The 21,439-nt window shown below is 41.7% G+C and overlaps 1 protein-coding gene across 2 annotated transcripts in view; it reads left to right on the top strand.

Annotated features, from left to right (window-relative positions):
• CLTRN (collectrin, amino acid transport regulator) overlaps positions 1-8,233 on the top strand; it is a 37,503-nt gene extending 29,270 nt beyond the window's left edge. For both annotated transcript variants that reach the window (XM_054695829.1, XM_037512676.2), the window contains exons 5-6: positions 406-600; positions 7,418-8,233. In XM_054695829.1, the coding sequence (XP_054551804.1) occupies positions 406-600; positions 7,418-7,574 (352 nt within the window). In that variant the 3' untranslated portion in view covers positions 7,575-8,233. The remainder of the gene's footprint in view (positions 1-405; positions 601-7,417) is intronic.
• The last annotated feature ends 13,206 nt before the right edge of the window (positions 8,234-21,439 follow it).

Genomic DNA, 21,439 nt, shown 5'->3' on the forward strand with positions numbered 1-21,439 from the left:
TCTCCTGCCGCCCGCTGCTCCCCTCAGCAGTGTACTTCGGTCCTTCTGCCTGCTCTGCTCCCCACTCTGGCTCTGGTGAATTCTCTTACCCTCCCGCACTTCTGACTGTACCCAGTGCTTGTAAATAAATAAATCTTTAAAAAAACAAAACAAAACAAAAAACTCAAGACATCTGCCTACTTCTGGGACATTTGTAACAGTGAAGGGTGATAGTGCGTAGGCCACCATTGCAACTTACTAAAAGGAAACTACAGCACGATTGCCCTCATCAGACTTTCTAGTCAACCTGAGGTGTCCTGCGAGCGGGATGTTCTGTTTATAGAGATAATTATAATCATGGATAGCACTCTACCTGTTTCTAATGCTTTTTGTCTTGTTTTGTTTTTGATCATTATTGTCTTTTAGAATGAATAGGAACCGGATCAACAATGCCTTCCTTTTGAATGACCAGACTCTGGAATTTTTGAAAATTCCTTCTACTCTTGCACCACCCACGGACCCATCTGTACCTGTCTGGATTATTGCATTTGGTGTGATATTTTGCATTGTTATTATTGCAATCATGCTATTGATTCTATCAGGAATCCGACAACGGAGAAGGTAAGATATTTAAAGGGACTGGTTTAAAGAGCGTTTTCCTGTTTTTTTGGTTACTGGGGAAAAAAACAAGGAGAGAATTTTCCCCAGTTGAAGGGAATACCTTCAATCTGAAATTTTTGGGAAAATGGCGATTTTCAAATTATCACCTATGTTCTTATTTTTAGACACTTTTAAGAGTCCAGTGCACATGACTTAACTATGACTCCTTCCATAGCTATCTTTCCATTCTACAGTATAGGCATGTTTCATATCCAGAGTCAAATTTAATACCTTTTTTATGATTTTGTAAGCTGGATATTCAGAGATAAGCAGACCTTTTGGGTGGGCATTTGTTGGTAGTCATCCACTTCCAAGTGCTAGCAGTTCCACAGTTCTTTCCATGCCTCCCCACCATGGCCTGCCTTTTCTTGGCTCAGGGCCTGCAGGTGGCCATCTTGTTCCACATACTTTTGTGCCTTTTTGTACTTGCCTTCCTTTGATGGACACTCATTCCTTTAGTGCCTATAATATTATATGGAACTGTGTTCCTCAGAGTGACCCTTGAATCAGCTACCTTACATCAGATTCACTTGTTCAAAATGTAGGTTCCTTGGCTCTACCACAGATCTGCTAAATTAGAATCTAAAGGGGTTGCATTTTAATCAATTGCCAGGTTATTTTGATTCACTTAGTTCAAAAACTTCCAATTTCACTACATATTGTATTGCCACTCCTTGAGTAAATTGACCTGGATTCTGGGGGCATTTGCGAATGTTAATGCATAAATTATTGCTATCACTTCAAGAGAAAAGTTCAGAGGAGGATGAAAGTTACTAAGGTAGTAGGGCAGGAGAAGAGGAGACAGGATTTTTCTGCATGATGAAAGGTAAAAATAATTTTGTTTACAAGTACCTATGATTCAAAGGGAAGTGGAGAGAGTCTGCAGCTCTTCACTGGATGCTTTGATATTTCTGAACCTTCCCTTCTGACACTAAGGAAGAGGAGTTCTGGTGAGTGGGGGTCGCAGGGATGTACAGTGGTTTTCGAAAGCGTTGGTGCCCACACGGAACATTTGGGATGTATTTGGTCAAGTGTGTGTTCAACTAAATGCCCCTCCTGAGGTTTACTACTTTCCAAATATTTCATCCTAGTTACTAGCAGAAAGTCATCATTTCAAATCTTGGACTTCGCAAATTCTTTTTCACAAATGATAGGTATGAAATAAATGTCATTTATAGCTAGTTCCCAAAATGAAACTCAAAGGTTAAGATCAACTTTGTACTTGCTTGATTTTCTTGATCTTGGCATGACATGTAATGCAAAGAGACTTGGGACCAGTTGTCTGTCTGTCTTGTTTGTTAGAGCATTAGGAAATATTCTCTTGCAGTATTTGAAAACTCTCATGATTGTAACCTTTGAGAATCCACTCCATCTGCTTGGTTTCCAATGTTCTCATTAGCATGATAAGGTGTAGGTGTTGGAATAATGGACTCTGGAGCTATACTGCTTAGAGTCAAAGTATTTATCTCCTAGAGTCTGCTCTTGTATATAATGCATTAACTGTATGGCTCCCAGGAAGCACAGGCAATGAGTCGGGGAAACCAAGATCAGGAGAATATGATTTATGGTTCTTGAGTCAAGTTGGTTAAATTTTTCTTTGCTGTCCATGCATAGATAACTTTGCTAGAACAACATTGAGGTTTGCTGAAAATAATTAACTTGATGGGATAAAAAGAGTTAATACAGTAGTGAGCTTAGATTGGTGCCTGGCGCACAGTGAGCGCTCAATAAGTGTTAGCTGTCACTATTATTTAATTATCCTGCCATTTGCTGGTCTTTCAGCTAGTTTGTGCTGGGATCAGCTATCTCTTTCCTTCTGAGCAGATTCTGCAGTAATATAGTAATTGGGTGTGTGGCATCATAATCTGTTGCCTGGGAGAAGTGAGGCTGTTGTCACAATCTTGCCTTCACAAATTCATCTCTTGTTCAAACTAGGAAAACAGATGGGCAAATCTCTTGTGTAAACTTGGAGAGCATCAATAATTAGCAAATATAGTCAGGACAATTAGCACAACTTTCTGAAGATAAATTGATTTGCTGTGTTTTAAGTTTGATACAATCTGTGATAGGTTTCTCTTGGGCAAAGTGTTGCTTCAAAGGTGAGGAGAATGTATAGTCTAACACACATTTGATAATTGTGATCAAAGCCCTTTTTAATCATGGAAAAGATAGGCTTGGTCCCTGAAGCCTGTAGTCTTGAAGAAGGTAGTCCAAGAAATGTTCAGCAATCCAATCCATATGGTAGATCATAATGGACGTTTGTGTGGCTCTGATTCCTAAACGTAGAATACAAAGAGCAACCCCGGGCCACTGAGTCACCATGGAGAAGAGCGACAGTCATCGAAGACATGCAGACTTAAACTCGCTATTGAGGAAATTTCTCAAGTAAAGTTTTATTAGCAGTTGTGACAGCTGTGTCAGTGGCAGCATTCCATTGATTATTCAGAGCCACTGGGTAGAAAGTGTGCATTCAGTGAAGCCCAATCAAGGTGGATGTAAATACCAACTATTACCTGAATGACCTTGGTGGAGTCATTTAATTTCCGTGGAGATGTTTCTGTCTGTAGTAGGGCAATAATGTATCATAGAGCTTTCATCAGGATTGGATGAGAGACTGTGTTTAAAGTACCTGGGATATGGTATCCACTAAATAAAAAATTATTATTATTATTCAAGATCAACTGAACCTATTTCTGTGATCAAGCAGTGTTGACAATGATCTCTTTTCTATCCAGGTATTGCCACTGTACTGTATTAAATTGTCCAGTTCAATGACATACTGGGATTTTATTAACAGACACCTATTTTAAAAGACTATAATCATTACTTGACTAAGCAGCTCTCTCTAAAAAGAAATACTAATTAATAGCATTTGTTGATTTCATATCAAGTATGAATTTCCTGAATATTTAAGTCATTGATTAAAGCTTGAACCAGCCACCTTCAACACACCATTACAACTGCCAGCTCCTTGTGAAATAATTGGAGGGGATTGCTTCTCTATTGCCAGCTAGTTGAGTACAGCAGTTTGTGGAAATGACAGATTTGTTGAAGGGAAAAAGTTGGAGAAATAATCTTTTTTTGGTAGCTTTTGGCAACAATTTGAGGTGGGACGGCAACGAAGACGAACTGCATATATTTCACAATGATGTGCTAGGTCTGTGTCCAGCCCAGCCCAGACTAGGCATTTTAGTTCTCTGGCCAGCTTTATGAGGATGGTGCTGCTGATGGTGATAATGATGACGGTGATGGTTGTGATGCTGATGCTGAGATGATATTGATAATGGCGATGAAGTTGATGATGTGATGTATATCAAGAGCACTGGATCAGTGTTCTTGGTTTGGGATTCTGGTCTCTGGTTCTGACGTTTATTGGCTAAGTAGACCTTGAGTAAGTCACATATGGAAAATGGGGATAGTAATATTTTCTTAAATATATGTAGTAATTATGAGAGGACAAAACAAGAGCATACACGCCAGAGCTTTCTACCCTCGAAAGTGCTATGTCAATGTGAGTCACTAGCATCAGCAGCTGAAAGAATTACAAAGTGCTGATTCTATATAGCTTTCAAAATGCTATAAAAGGAGAGTCACAGATACAACACAACTTCAGACTTGCGTGTACATAGCAGAATTGATTTATGAATCTAGTATTCAATCGGTTACCATGTGAGGGCCTTAGGGAGGGGACCTTAATGATGATCTAGAGCCATCTCTCCAGAAGCCAAGGCCCAGAGAGGTAAAAATAACGTATTCCATAGTTGGCCACCCATTCTGTGATGGGAGCAATAGAGTGAATCACGGAGAGACACGTGTAGATAATGTGAATGGTCTTCACCTGCAAGGAGATTGGTGACAAAACCAGGCCAAGGACTCGGGCTGTAGAAGCCTAACGAATGCTCATGGTTGAGCAGAGATGTTAGTAAACTTACTTGGTTTATTTCTGGCTGTATTTCTGCTCCCATAAGGTCAGTAGTCAGCAGAAGCATGTTTGGATTTCTACGAATCTTGCTTTCATACAAGGGAATAGGACAGAGCCAACATTTTCCTACACTGATATTTTACATTCTCATAAAAGTCTTAATTACATGAAAAGTGTATCTAAAATCAGACATGTTATAGCTAATAATTGTTTTCTTTCTCTGCTGTTCTTAAATGTCCATACTCAGTAGGATTCACATACGTGTTTTGAGGGATGCCTGGGGAGACTAAATGGAGTTCTAGCTTACATCCTCTCACCTCTCTTCTTCCTTTCTGAAAGACAAATTGCTCTCCATTGAACTCTCAATCTCTTCATCTCAAAAACAGGGATAGTAATAAAATAAAGTCTGAATAATATCGCGGTGGGAATGAAATGAGATGATCTCTGGTTTCTGCCCTGTAGCAGATACTTGTTGTTATTATTTCTACTCCTCTGTTGCTGCTGCTTCTTCCTGTTACAGGACAGATAGAAGGTGACCTGCCTGCCTCCGCGTGCTGCGGAAATGTCGCTGTGTGGCAGTGCCCCTGAGATGCGTTGGCCACCCTGGAGTTGCCCTCAGAAATCAACCATGCCGATTATGAGGGCAGTGCCAACCCCCACTAGTTGATTCTGTCTTGTTTTAAAATCATATTTGCTCTTTGTCGTCTTTCTGGCTATTCTCAGGCCTTGGCTTTTCATCTCCATCTTGTTTGCAAGGAGACAGAGTTGCTCTTCCTGCTTTTAGCTGCTGCCGCGCCTTTATCTTCAGCAAACCCTGTTCCTCAACACCCACAGCTGCTAGGGCCACTGGGCGCTTCTTTTAGCCCTTCTTTTGCCCCTCTTCTCTCTAGATGTATGACAGAAACCCATTCTCAAGGCTCCTGGAGGTTAGTTTCAGGCATTTTAGTCACTTTTGGAAATTTAAAGTTTTTTTTTCAAATTTTATTTGTGTGCAGTTGTTAATGTAACTGTAGTTTGGGGGGGTACAAGTTCACACCTCCACGTGTGCACGGGCCTCACTCACCTTCTACCAGAGCTCCAGTGCCAAGGCCCTACCCTTTCCCCCCCGCTCTCCCCTCTGCCCCCTACCCGTCTGGTAACCACCAGAGTTCTCACAGAGCCCGAGAGTGGTCTCTGTTGTGTTTGCCAGTTTGTTCTCCTTGGTCATTTATAGTCTACGACTGAGTGAAACCATCCGTTAATTGTCTTCCACTTTCTAGTCACGGCTCTTTTATCCTCTTCACGAGCCATCTGACGCCGCAGGAAGCGCGGAAATCATTAACACTCAACCTTATTTTTCAGGAAAAAGAATTCATGTTTTAAGCAGAACATCAGATCAGACTTATCCAGAAAGATAGCTGAGTTTTATTATCCTTAGTAAGAGCAATGCAGAGGCAGTGAATCAGTTTATTACATGCACACTATGCAGTGTGACAAAGGGCTGTGTTACTGTTAGATAACCTTTGAGCCGCTTATCATGTCCACTAGCCTGCAAGTTACTGACACTGCAGTTTGGGAAGCCCGGCAATGCCAAGACTGAAGGACTGGAGCTAAGTTCACCAAAGAACAATATGTACCTAATTTACCACTGACATAGCTCAGTTTGATAAATTTCCATAGCGATTTCCCTTAGCATCTTTTTGGTTGAGAAATCCTTCTGAGAGAAACTTGCCCTCATCCATTTGTATCTTTTTCAGTTCTTCCCCCTGCCCTTGTGATGCCTGGTGGGTTATTTTTCCTTTGAGAGTGGAGAGGGAGGGTGAGATTCTTTGCAGTGATCTGCATGTCTCCAGATCGCTGCAATTTTTCTTCTGACTCCATAAAAACACTTTTCTAACAGAAGTAACTGGCAAATAAGCACTGACAACCATCGTTTCTAAGACCACGATTGTATTGCCATCTACTTCAGATGATAATCTAGGATCCATAATTACATACACCAGTTGTCTGGGTAATATTTGAATGTTTAAATCTGTTTATTGTTATGGAGAATTATTATTCACTCCCAACCCAATGAGGAGTAATTTGGGGGCAATTTACACAAGCTAGACATTTTTCATGGTAATTTACAAGTATACATTTGCTACTAGGGCTTCATCACCTTCCACCTTCCAATAGTACTCCCGCCTTTTGAGATCCATAAAAATCGGGAGGAGCAAGGATGCATGAAATTTGGAATTTTTCCCTTTGAGTTCTTGACGCTTTAGGACAATGAATGAATGTTCGATACTATGAATGAACAGCCTGTTCACAACAGGAGGGGACAAAAGGTCCTCATCCTCAGGTGGGTGATTTCACCTGTCTGGAGAACCTTCTCAATGCATGAAACTCCAGGTTCACCCAACCTGCACCGATTGCTGATGCTCGGAGCAGTCGGTGCATTTGTTCACCCTGTGAATGGAAAAATCAGCAGCCGATCCTTTCCCAGGCCTCAGGGACCACAACCCCTGGCTTCCAGCATTGGGCCTATAATGGCACATTCAGACATTTGACAGTGGCAGACACAATGGCCAATAGTAGGATCTACAGCGTGGGAATGGCACTTCACATTCTTTATGAGCTCCAGCTATTTAAAACGATCTAATAAACCATCAGTGAATTGTGTGGCAAGATCTATGCTAATTTTTAATTCTAATGGTAGGAAAATGAATATTTCTTTCATCAGTTTGAAAAAATAAATATAATGCATTTGAAAACATACAATATCATCATTTGTTTCATCATTTTAAGGTTCCTTTTCCTTTCCTCTCTCCATGTTTGTACAGAAGAACATGCATTCTCCTCCTAGGTTGCAATCATTCTCTTATGTGCTTTTAGGCAAAGCAAGGGACCATCTGAAACGGATGACACTGAAGATAAGTGTGAAAACACAGTCACAATTGAAAATGGCATCCCTTGTGATCCCCTGGACTTGAAGGGAGGGCACCTAAATGATGCCTTCATCACAGAGGATGAGCGACTCACTCCTCTCTGAAGAGCTACAGTTTTGCTATCCCAAGAAACTCAACACTTGTTTCTGTGCAATCGCTGAGCATCACAAATCACTAAGGGCAGGTTATATATACTTTGCCATCCTTCTTCTGTAAGAAATTTTGAATGTGCATGAAAGTGAAAGGAAATCAGTTATACCCGTGAGGACCAGTGGAATCATAGCTGTTAACTACGCAGAACATTCTGAAATATTTCTCTGATAACACAGTGTTTGAATGTAGTCATGTGGTGTTTATAGCTATTGATTTAAAAATGCCTTTGTATTTAAGCATTTCTAGAAATAAGGTAGGGCCACTATATATATATTTCACACTTTGAAGACCTAAGGAAAATTTTTTTTTTCAGAAAAGAATACATATAATATGGTATAGAAATCATTGAAAGTGGATCCTTTTTGAATATTGTTTATATCACTCTGTATATGATTAAGTAAGCAAGAATAAGAAGTAATTATTGTAAAGGTAATGGATAGACATGGGAGTGTTGATAGACAAGGTGGAATTTGATCCTGTTATCATACCAGTAGTTGCTTACTTATTTTCTGACTATCGGTCTCTAATAGGGCAGCTCTGTTCATTGACTATTTCTGTGACTTGTACAAGTACAATCTGTGTTAATTTAATAAAGTGCTAATCATCTGATTGTGTGACTGATTGTGGCCTGAGATTCATTTTCATACTGTGGAACAGGGAAGCCTATTGGTTATGTTTAACATGCTCTACAGTGTTAGAAATGAGTTGTTTTTGTTGTGTGTATCCTTGCTTGGAGACACTTTGTAGTTTTTGGACATGATTCTACTAGATAGGTCATAGATCATTCTAAACTATAATAATTATTTTACATTTATTAATAGAAAGTGCTCGGTCTCCACTGCTATCACCCATAGTTCAGGTTACAACAACACAACAGTCTCTCCCTCACTTTCCTGCCTCCAGTGTTGCTCCCTTAATACAGACTCGAAGAGAGGCAGTTGGATGCAGATTTCCTGGGGAGTGCTCTCAGGAGACACGCGGGTAGGAAGTGAGGGAGGCAGTGTGGCAGACAGACTCTAAGGTGACCCCCATCATGCCCAGATGTCCTAATGTTCACCCCTTCGTGTAATTCCCTCCCCTTGTGAGGACAGGGCCTCTCACTTGATTCCAGTGAATAGAATCTAGCAAAGGTGATGAGACGTCACTCCTGCGATCACTTTATATTATGCCCGCATCTGTCTTGGTAGCAGACTCGTCCTAAGGCCTCTCCTTGCTGGCTTGATTAAGCGAAGCCATGCTGGGGAAGCCCACATGAAAGAAACTGAGCGGACTCTAGGAATTGCTGGCAGCCTCCCAATACCAAAGGCAGCCTCCAACCAAGAAAGAAGCAGGAGTCCTCAGTCCTGCAATCCCAAGGAAATGAATTCTGTCAACAACTGGAGTGAGCTTGGAAGCTTATTTCTCCCCAGTCAAGCCTTTGGATGAGAATGCAGTTGGGCCAACACTATGCCGGTGACCTGAGTGGAGAACCCAATTAAACTGGGCCCTAACCTCTGGCCTATGGACATTGTGACATCACAAATGTATATTTTTTAAAGTCACTAAGTTTGTGGTAATGTAAATGAATAGAGTAGATTAGGCAATGGGAGAAGTAACCAGCAAACATGTTTATATCAGAAGCCTCAGTCCAATCTTCAGGGGGGTTAGGAGCTGGGTTCACCCTAATTGAGATAAAGCAGCTAGGCTTTAGTATCTCCATGTTTGCCAGCCATGGCCATGGGTGCTCTTTGAGAGAGGGTTTGCCCTTGTGAAAGGCTCTTCTCTGTGGCTTGGGTCAATTCCCATTGAAGGACTCAACTGGGAGCCATCAAACGCCATTATTTCCAGAAGCTAGGGATGGGTCTATGGCCCCTGAAGAGGAGGCTGATGGATCCCCAGAGTATCCACCAAACCCTCCCCAGTCCCTCGTGATAATGTAGCTTGAAAGAATATCCAAAATGCAAACCTGACCCTGTTGATTCCTAACAGAAGTTTTTAAATGACTTCTTACTGGATTTAGGATAAAGTCAGACCCTTAACATTGGGCCTGTTGTGGTTTGGCCCTCGCCTTCCTCTCTAACGTCACATCTCACCCTTTCTCCTCTCTCTCATCCAATCAGAGTGGATCTCTCACTACCAGGCCTTTGAGCGAGCTTTCCCCTCTGCCTGGAACACACTTCTCTCTCGGCCACTCTTCCAGCTTGTCCTTCGGGTGTCTCAAACATATTGCCCTCTGAGAGGTCTTTGCTGGATCTCCCAGCTGTGTGCCCTTAGGATGCCAAAATAATTCTGCTCATATCACAGTATAATTATATTTAAATGTGTTTTATGGAGAAAGCACACCACAAAGGCAAGAGTGCAGTGGGACCCATGAAAGTCCTCATATGTAGCCTTGTCTGCAAAATCAAACACAGCCCCTGTCCTCATGGAGCTGAAAGTCTACCTCATCAGAACTCAATAAACGTGCGCTAATAAACAAGCAAACAAGATGACAGTTGTCACAATCTTAAAGTCTTGTCCCTTCTCAGAGCAAAACCTGTCTTTCTCTCTGCATGCTGAAGAGTTGGGGTGTGTGGGTGCAAGAGTCAAACTTTGACACCATTTTGGCTTGGTAACCATATACAGTTTAATATTATTAGGGTTTTCTTATTTTTAGGAGAGGGATGGGATTTGACCTTTTGGTTGATGATGTATAAATTAGTATATAATTTTTTACCTTACATCCTCTTGAGTTGTATACTCTAGTATTGGGTAGCTTTGCAAATGGAAGTCTTTAATTGGTGAAACATCAGTCTGAATTTGATCAGCATGTACTGACAAGCATAATCCAAGAGATACATTCTCAATAAGGTGGAAATTTTTTCTTGGTTGAAACCTGTTTAGGTATCATGATAGTTTAGAGACCTCCAAAAAGTCATAGTATATAAATAGATATGGAACATATCTATGGTATTAAAATCTCATGAGTGAGCTATGAGGAAACCAAGAAGTCTCAATAATGGGACAAAAGATTGAGAAACGCTGATCTTGGATATGCTGCTGCTTCTTTTTTTGGGGGGATATGCTTCTTATTTTGAAGGCATTAGATGGGCCATTTTGATCACTGGTTCACTGTCTTCCCTGTCTGTGTATTCTGATAGTGAGAGGATTTACTCTACTTGCTAAGTTCTGCTCTACTAAATATCCTTGTTGGGGAAATGTCCTATGCCAGCAGAGATGTGCTGTGAACTTGACAGTCAATATAACAGCAAAATAGAGCTTAGGTCTCCTGCCTACTGCCTTTGACAAACACTCTGGGTAATTAGAAAGCAGTCAATCATCAACTACACCTCTCATTTTTAATTTAATGATCCTGTAATGTGCCACAAGGGAACACATTGCAAAGAGATATGTACTGGAAATAAAATGTTGTAAAGCAAGTGGAAATGTAGCTGTCAGGCCAGGCTTCAGGCCCTTAGCAAAAACTACAATGAAACTGGAAAGGCAGAAGCACCTGTAAACCAAGTCATTACAGTGAAGGTTGGCTGCGTTAGCAATATCTGGTCTTGTTTCACAGGAGAGAGGTAAATGTGGGTAACTTGTTTTTTTGGTGTAGTTTCCACCAAAAAGTGTTTTCCATCGGGACTAACCAAATCAGAACATCACTATTTAAGAGAATGCTATGAGTTCTTGTATTTACAATGCTATGGGATCAGATTTCAGACATCAGTATCACTAGGAGAAATATACACAGTTATCATTCCTGGATAAAGAACAAGGAAAAGAAGAGAACATAGGTTAAGAACCAAAGAGAGAGGGCCTTCCTGGTGGCGCAACAGTTGAGCGCTGGGTTGCGAAGCTTTCTGCAGCTTCTGCAATGCCAGTTCGATCTCCAGCCACCAGCGAGGGTCCCACATGGCACGCAGACCTCTCCTGCTGCCCGCTGCTCCCCTCAGCAGTGTACTTTGTCTGTCTGCCTGTTCTGCTCTGCTCCCCGCTCTGCCTCTGGTAAATTCTCTCGCCCTCCCGCACTTCTGACTGTACCCAGTGCTTGTATAAATAAATAAAAATAAAATCTTAAAAAAAAAAACAAAACCAGAGAGTACAAAATCCCCCCAAATCCAAATTCCCAATCCTTACTTCAAATTCATGGGGCCCCTTAACACAATATTTTATGGCCCATTTTATATCTTGATTTCCTTCATAAAAATAGTACATGTCTAGTTACCTCAATAACATGAATGTGCATAAATGTATTCTCCCCTGCTGTCCTTCCCTGCTCCTTCCTGCCTTCCTTCTTTCCTGCCTGCCTCAAGAATTTGTTGAATGTCCACTCTATGTAAGATAACATGCTAGGTTCAGGAAGTGTAAACAGAAGAAGAATGTTCTAGAAGGGATCCATTTGTTTTTTCATGACAAGACTAAATTTATTACAGAGAATACCATTCTCCTTTAGGGAATTTTGACTTGAATGAATGACTAATTTCTATTTGTTAGTGAATTATTTTTGTTCTTTATTTTCATAGCACTGTTTGAAACATAATTTTATATCCATCATAGGTAGAGAATAAGAGCCATTCATAAAGCACAGCATTAGCCTCTTCTTTATTATGACACGGTGGGAACAGTAGAGTTCAAATCGTTGGTTCATGTCTTTGATACTGGAAGTCAGGAGGAGAGTTTGGCCAGTAGCAGAATGACACCCGTGTCCCTGGATGTGATTTTTTTCCATAGTTGCCCCTTGATATCACTTCTATTTTTGAAAAATAGTTAACATAAGGCAGTAATATGGGAATGGGGTGTTGGATGGAGCAAGGCATTTAAATCAGACCCAGAGAGGGTAATGCTATTTTATTTCCAAGTGTCTCAGTCTTTTAACCCAATCTAAAGGTAGGTTCCCAGAACCACATGGCTGGGACATATCTAAGACCATTGGAATTGGTAGCACAAGGGGATGTCATGGGACTTAGGTGGGCACTAGCCACTGTGGTCAGGCAGGCCTGGAAGATGCCATTGTCAGTGCCTGCTACAGTGAACAAGTGGCTCTTATTTGCAAAATTTAGCAGAAGTTCAATAAGACTCATGTCTTAATCACTCCTGGCATCTATCTGTTACCCTAAGCATTAGTACACAGTCTACCATAGTTAGTGGACAATGCAGTATTGTGACAATATGCAGTGTGTATCAAGTTTGCACTTGAAATCTTAAGAGGTTGAACCAGATGAAACTGCTGCTATACAATCATTTTTTACCTATAATAAAGGCAGTTTCCTATGATTCAAGATATTGGTTTGCTAGTCAATTCTCTAGAATTCAGGAAAGCTATTCCCCATAGAAACATGTCATACCTGGTGAGATGACCTCAGGCCAGCTCACAGGAGCACGCGAAAATTCTGAGAGAGCTGAAATAGTGTACATTTATGACCAGCTTTGTAGTGCCAGCAATTTAATGGAAACGAACAAAGGAAGTCAATTTCGTGAGAACCCACTTTGATTTTATTTTGATTATCAGTGCTTGAGGAAAAGCAGGTTTTAATGGAAGAACAGGAAAGTACTTGGAAGTGGTGAAAGGAATTTATAGACATTCTGAAGGTCTTTAGAACATGATGACCCAGTTCATTAAAAAATACATCTGCATTCACTGTCTGGGTTTCACCTTCATCCACCTGTTCCTTGACTCTCTGCGATCTGGCTTCCATTCCCCCAACCTTGGGGAAACTGCATGGCTCAAAGGTCACTAGGGAGTTCCTAGTTGTTAAAGCCACAGCTTCTTGGTCCTCACCCTCCTGAGTCTCTGACTCATTTTACAGGGGAGGGACACTGTCCCCCACCTTTGACACTCTGCCCCTTCTTGACTCAGTTATGCTATGGCCCTCTCCGTTTACTCCTCCTCTCTCTCTGTGGCCACTCCTAAGGAAGTCAAAGAAATGGAAAGAGAAAGAAATAAATAGGTAAAAGAAATTGTATGATTTTGTGTGAAGTGTAGTTGAGTTCTCAATAGTGAAAGAAGAGATTTGCATCTTGTGCATATTGAAGGTGATAAGGAAATACTTGGAGTTAATGTTTTTCTCTGTTGGCTGCCAGTAGGTTAGTTGCTATCCAGAGAAGCCTTAGAGTCAGAGAGAAAAGATATGCACGTAGTGAAAAAGCACACAAGAGAACATATACTGCAAGTCATTGTATCGTAAATGATCAGTTGCTTCGCGTGGTGGCAAAGAGCACCAGGGCTGGAGGAGCACACACCCACCACCCCTTGTCTGCAACTGCAAAATCCAAAAATGCCCCAAAACCACTCGACAGCAACACATGACCTGAACAGATACAATGCTCCTTATGGTCTTCATTTATCATGCATAATAAATATACAATATTAGTTGTACTTGACATTCTTTATTTGTTGTACTTGACATTCTTTTTTTTTTTTAAAGATTTATTTATTTATATTAGCATTGGGGTACAGCCAGAGGTGCGGGAGGTTGAGAGAATTCACCAGAGACAGAGCAGGGAGAAGAACAGGCAGATGGACCGAAGACACTGCTGAGGGGAGCAGCGGGGAGACAGGAGAGGTCTGCCATGCCATGTGGGAATCTCCCCGGCTGGCCAGGAATCGAACCCGCACTGCAGAGGATGTGGACAGTCTCACAACGCCGTGCTCAACCCGCTGCGCCACCGGGGAGGCCCTGTACTTGACATTCTCGAATGCAGAGCTATTCAAGTGTTTGGGGCTAGGATGCTGCCCCGGGTCCCAGCGGGAATGGGTTACATTGGCACAGGCACAGGGCTGCCTGTGCTGCCTGAGGTCCAGTCCTAACACCACCGCTTACTCATAGGGTGGCTCCGGGTGAGCAGTGCTTCATAAAAGTGGAGAGGACCGATGGTCTCAAAAAATGAAGGATAGGATACCATGTGATCCAGCGCTTCCACTTTTGGGTATTTGTCCAAAATTTGTCCAAAATTTTTGGACAAAAATTTGGACAAAATTTGTCCCAAATTTGGAAAGATAGATGCGCTTCCATCTTCACAGTAGCCAAATTATGGAAACAGCTGCAATACCCAATGACGGATGAGTGGATGAAGTAGATGTGGTCTATCTGTGCAGGAGAATACCACTCAGCTTAAAAAAAAAGGATGAAATTCTGCCATTTGTGACAACATGGGTAGAACTGGAGGGGATGCTGCCAGCCAAGATCAGTCAGAGGAGAAAGACAAGTAGCAGGTGATTTCAATCATGCATGGAAGAAAAAGACACGATGCAAAGGAGCAAACAAAAACAAAAATGAACTTTTGGATTCAAACAACAGAAAGGTGGTAGTTGTCAGAAGAGAGGCGGGATGGGAGTGTGTCAGGCAGGTAAAGAAAGGCAATTTTATGGTGGTGGATGGACACTGGGCTTTTGGTGGTGATCATAATGTAATATGTACAGATGTCAAATTATGCCGCGGTACACTATAAACCAGTGTTACCTGCAAAAACCGGTGGCGAGGGGGGATCCAGGGAAGTGACTTGTCTCCATTTGATACAGATTAACTTTAAAAAAGGAACAAATAGTAACTGTACATTCATTAAAGGGTCATTATGAGAGAAGAACGAAAACCTATCAAAATTAGTAAAGAAAATGTGCTCTGTGAATAGAATTTTTAGTTATTAAAATTGATTTTGAGTCTGTTCAACTTGATGCCACAAAGGAAGAATAAAAGTGTTTATTTAAGGGAAATATTTTACTATGTGAACATATATTCGTATCTACAGTGTTTGAAACTCAGAAGTAGATAACTGAGCCATCTGGAAAGACGTAAGCACAGAGCTCTGGTAGGAAATCAGCGGAAGGGATTATAGATTAAAATATATATTTGAACTTTCAGCACAAAGACGCTTAAAAAAAAACCTTCTAAAGACACTTTACTTCTAGCCCCAACAATAGTATCGTTTTAAAAAATCACAGTCTATAATCCTTAAAGAGAGAGAGACAGAAACCAAGAGAAAGAAAGAGACAGAGTCAGAGAGAAAACTGTGGGAACTCAGCTAATGATCCACTGTATTAACTTCCATTCGATCAGGTAATGGTCATAATGTTTTAAAATGATTATTCTTTGGACAAACTTTTGCTGAACTCACTAGTCAATATGATAGAACTTTGTGCGTTTGGTCAAATTCTAAAGACACTTAAGACTCTCTTAGATTGAAGATTGCCGGTCTGCCAGGCAGTGAGGGTGAGTCATTCTATTTCTTCATTGCCTGGGGCCCTTACAAGCCAAGACTCAAAGGTCCCTGGGAGGACATGGTGACAAGCCAGCGGTGGAACAGTTCATTCCTTTAAGTCTTTTGCCTTTCTTTCCTTTAGCCCAATCCCCAGTAATCTAAGGGGCTCTTTGAAGAACTAAAGCACATTCAAAACAATAAATATCAGAATTAAAGTCAGTTTGCTCAAAAGTGGCAGAGGTTGGCTGAAGTTAGTATCTCGGCCCTCATTCCAGGGGTGATTGAGCTTCATATTAAATTACCATCGTGTATTATAGTACTCACTTGCTAGATTATCATCTGCTTAGCTATAAAGGGTAATACCAAGGTTCATTTTAGTAGGCCAATGATTGCAGAAAGCCCCGGGTTACAGTTTCAAGTATAGTGCTTTGACACAGCACATTCCAATAGATCAGCAAATAAAACGTCTTTTATAAAATATCCTCAAGGATTATAGCAGAGTCCTGGGATGGGGTGGGAGGAATGAGGGTATTATGGTTTGTAGTTCTTTTTTTCTTTGTGTTAGTGCCAAAAAGCTGGCTTACGTATGTACGTATTTGTTCCTTTTCATCTCTACCCTGGCTGATCCATGATTCTTTCCAGACACGTAGGTTATCCGACTTCTAAAATGTAGTCATTGTGAGTGTGACTCTTTATCCACACTGTCAAATATTTTCTCTAAACAAATATTTTTTTTTCTTTTCTTTGTGGATGTAAGTGGAGCAGTTTCAATATCACTTTTTATAAAGAATATAAAAGTTTTATTCCCAAGGCTCATTTTATTCACTGATTCTTACCGCTGTTCATTATTTATTCCATTCAATAGCAGGGATTACTACTTAGCAAGGAAGAAACAGGCCCAGCAAATTTGAATATCTTTGTCAAATCACACAGTATTCGAGACTTTTCTTATATTGCTCTAGAGGATTCAAGGTGAGTGATTTTTTTTAGTTTCCATGCTTTAATTATTATTATTCTACTTTTGTTTATTGTCACTTAAAAAGCACTTTGTCATCAACTCCTCTTCCTCGAATACCTTGAACATGTTTTCTATGTTATGCCAGGTGTGTCCTCAGTGGTGGCATGAACCAGAACTGGGGTATCTGAACCCCATGACTGAACAATGTGCAGGGTGGTCGCCAGAACTATTCCTGGTCCAAACCAAACACAATACACAGACAGTGGCATGAAGAGAAATCAGAATCTTAAGCAGATTGGATGTATTTCACTACTGGAAAAAAGACTTCGATGAGGCTTCTCTTTGTTTCGCAGTTCTGTAGCAATGTGGATAATTGTTGGCCATGTCTGTGCTGTACTTGACTTTGGTCATCTGGTATTTCTGTGTTACTTGTGAGTGATGCAGGGCATGTTTTATAGGCTCTGGGAAGCTGTAGCCACAACCACTGCCTCCCTTATCCTACCTGGCATCCGATTTACATGGAGGAAGAAAACCCGGCCATAGCCTGTTAGAACAGAATGTGCGAGCCTATCATTCCTTTCCTCAAACCTCTCCATGCCTGCCCATCTCTTTCCGGAAGCACCCAAAGTCTCTAAAGGGTGACAATCCACAATCCACAATCCACCCTCAATCCCTGTCAATTCCCCACTCCTTTTTATTATAAAAACGGTCCTCTGTGGTGACAGTGAGAGGAAGGGATAACGGGCACGCATATATCTGCCACCTGGATTTAACCATTGCAGACTGACGCCATAAGGGGTGGGGGAGGGGTGGGAGTGAAAGAAGAAGGGACCCAAAGGACCAGGCTGTCGACGTGTCATGGAGGGCAGGCAGACCTGGGTCCATAGAGACTAAACTGAGGTCCTTGGAGAGGGGGCATGGTGGGTAGGAGAGAGGGAAGCAGCCAACCAGGGGCTCATTCCCAGAGCAGCATGTGGTTTGTGTTTGCTTGCTTGTTTTCTAGCTTTATGGAGTTATAATTGATTTGTAACATTGTGTACGTTGAAGGTGTAAATGTGCTGATTGGATATATGTTGTGAGATGATCAGCGCCATAGACTTAGCGAACACTTCCATCATGTCTGCTCTCTCTCTCCTCTCTCCTCTCTCTCTCTCTCTCTCTCTCTCTCTCTCTCTCTCTCTCTCTCCCCCCCCACCCCCTCGCTCGCTCGCAAGAAGATTGAAGATCTACTCTCCTAGCAACTTGCAAGTCTACAATACAGTGTTGTTGACTGGAATCACCAGGCAGCACAGAGATCCCAGAACGTATTCACTGTATATGGAAGTGGGTAGCCTTTGACCAACTTCCCCCCATTTCCCTGGCCCCCCAACCCCTAGTAACCACCATCCTACGCTCTGACTTCACCAGTTCAGCTTTTTTAGATCCATGTGTAAGTGAGATCATGCAGTATTTGTCTTTCCCTTGGTCTGACTTCTTTTGACTAGTTCATTTGAGCCTTCGCTGTCTCCCTTGGAAAGAGGCAGGCGTTGAAATGGAAAACACACCAACAGGTTCAATGCCAGTTCTCTTCCTGGGAGACACAGAGCTAGTTACTAACTTTGCAGAACGTTTGAAAAGTAACGACTTCCGCCTGAGTAGTTGTGGGCCCTCAGCTGGGTGCTAAGCATTGGTGGCCTGCGGTAGGAAATGACTTGAAGAGTTGGTTCTCCCCCTGCGATGCACAAGTCAGGGCTAACTGTCTGAACTGCTTTCCTGCCGCGCCATGTGGGTCAGCTCTCTGGCCAGGAATTGAACTTGTGCAGTGGCTGCTGATAGCTTCATAGTGCTGTGTCTTAACCCCCTGCACCACCAGGGAAGCCCAATTTCCCTTATTTTTTAAGCCATTGAGTAAGAGTGTTTTCTTACTTGCAGCTTCAAGGCCTCCTTACTCAATGGATAGTTTGGAAGACTGTGGCAAAGTTATTAAGATAATGTATCAGTTAACTTTCACTACATAAAAAGCCACCCCAAAGTCCATGGGTTGAAATAGCAGCCCTTTATTTAGTCCATGATTGCAAAAGCTGACAATTTGTCTAGACTTACCTGAGATGTTCTTCTGGTCTAAGTGGCTCTGACTCAGGCATCTGCCCATCCGTTGCCAGAGATGCTGGAGGCTGCGTGGTCTGGGATGACCTGAACGTGCTTGTTCTAGCTCTACTAAGAGTATAGAGTTGTCTTTATGGATTACAAATTAAGCTTAATATTTATACACTAGGTAATATGTTAAGCACTTCACATATCTTCTTGAATTCTCATAGTCATCATGAGTAAGGAATTATTGTTTTCCCTTAATAGGAGTATAGATGAAAATGTAAAGGGTTAACTAAAGAGCCCAAACTGAATTAACAAGTGAAGGCGTCCAGATTTTAGCTAACGTATTTACCATGATGTTTAACTAATTAAGGAAAGGGGCTTTGTAAATGTTAACTATATTTGTTTTTTAAAAATATTTATTTATTTATGCATACAAGAACTGAGGTAAAGAACAGAGGTGTGGAGGGTGAGAGGATTCCCCAGAGACAGAGTGGGGAACAGAACAGGCAGACGGACTGAAACACACTGCTGAGGGGAGCAGCGGGCGAGACAGGAGAGGTCTACTGTGCCATGTGGGTCACCTCCCTGGCCGGGGAAAGAACTCGTGCTGCAGTGGCTGCCAATAGCTTGATAGCACTGTCTTTATTTAACCCCTGCACCACCAGGGAGGCCCCTGTCTACTATTTTTGTACTAGATTGAAAAACTACTTTTCCACTCCTCTCTGTAGCTACATCTTTTGCAATGTGACTTTGTAGTCTTTCCCATCAGAGATATAGTCTATTTAGCCTCTTCTTTAATCTGCTCTGGCCAATAGAATGTGACAGAAGTGATAGCGGGCCAGTTCTAAACCTCCAGTCCATTCCCTCTCTCGCTTTCTCTCTCTCAAATAAAATTTAAGTAACTTCTTAGCCATTCTGCCACTACCCTTCACCCCCTTACTATTGTAGTTGGTAGTTTGGCCACAGTATCCCTTTCAGAGCTCTGTGCCCCCAGTGGAGCTCTCCAGGGTGCTGGATTACCAATGACTAATGCTCTCTGGTGGATGTCTTAGGGCAAGCATTGTCTTGTCCTGGGCCTTGTTATGTCTGGTTTTTTTTTTTTTTTTTTTACATTTATTTATTTATTTATACAAGAACCAGGGTACAGGCCAGAATCGCGGGAGAGTGAGAGGATTCATCAGAGACAGAGTGGGGATCAGAACAGGCAGACTGACGAAATATACTGCTGAGGGGAGCAATGGGCAAGACAAGAGACATCTGCCCCGCCATGTGGGACCCTCGCCGGCCGGCTGGGATCAAACCGATGCTGCAGAGTCTGCAGACAGCTTCACAGCGCTGCGCTCAACCGCCTGCACCACCAGGGGAGGCCCTGTCTGGTTTTTGATTACCAGAAAATTTCTCCTTAGCTAAGTGTCAGAGTGGAAATCCCAACTGAATAATAGATGAATATTTTTCCCCTAACTGATCGTTTTCCATGAAGAATGTTGCTTTCAGTTATGGATCTAGACTACCAAAAGTATCTCAAGAATTCCTCATGTCTCTAAAACATCATAGGTCTCCCAGAAACATCTTAATAGAAATGTAAAAGTTATCCCTGATTTTTAGGTTCATATTGAATTTTCATGGAACTTGGGCCTAAAAAAATTCTTGACCAAATAAACTCAGGAGGATTCTGAATCAGCTTCTGTATGAAAACTTTTTTTTTTATAATAAATTTTATTTTTATATTCCCCATACAATTTCAACCCCCCCCCCATTTTGACCCCAATCCCTCCCCTCCCTCCACCCCCCCCAAAAGTGTCTCTGGTTCATAGATTTTTGTTGATTTTGATTTTCACTTTCTTATAGTTATTCATTTTCCTGGTCCCTTATTTAAGTTTTCTAGATTCCTGCTATGAGTGAGACCATCCGGTATTTTTCTTTTTCTTTCTGGCTTATTTCGCTGAGCATGATCCCTTCCAGCGCCATCCATGTTGCTGCAAATTGCATGTGTTTATCTTTTTGAATGCTGAGTAATATTCCATGGTATATATGTACCACATCTTCTTGATCCAGTCATCTATTTTTGGGCATTTGGGCTGTATCCAAAGCTTAGCTATTGTAAACAGTGCTGCTATAAACATAGGGGTGCAGGTGTTCTTTGGAATTGATGTTTCTGTGTCCTTTGGGTAAATACCTAGGAGTGGAATTGCTGGATCCTATGGAAGCTCTATGTTTAGTAGGTCCAGAAATCTCCACACAGCTCTCCATAGTGGTTGAACCAGTTTGCTCTTCTGCACTGTTGGTGAATCAGCTTCTGAAGACCATCAAGCTGCCCAGTGAGCTGCAACTGACTCCTACTCCCCAGTTAATTGTAAGGCAATTCCTTTGTTGCAGTGGGAGAGGCAAAAAAAGTTTTGGACAATACTAACCACCAAATCCAGTGAAAAGGCTATGCAGAGGATACTCAGTGTGTGCGAGTGTTCCTCCAAGTACATTCTCAAGTTTTCAATTTTCATAATTGTTTAGTGGCTTCATCGTTGAAGAGACTACTGGGACTTTTCCTGATCTTATAAAAGCCAATGTTAAAACATTGGCTATCACTGAGATCCAAAAGTACTATCTTGTATCAAGATGACATCATTCAAA

The sequence above is a fragment of the Talpa occidentalis genome, unplaced genomic scaffold, assembly GCF_014898055.3.
Source record: "Talpa occidentalis isolate TD23 unplaced genomic scaffold, MPIMG_talOcc4v2.1 talOcc4.15, whole genome shotgun sequence".
NCBI lineage: Eukaryota > Metazoa > Chordata > Mammalia > Eulipotyphla > Talpidae > Talpa > Talpa occidentalis.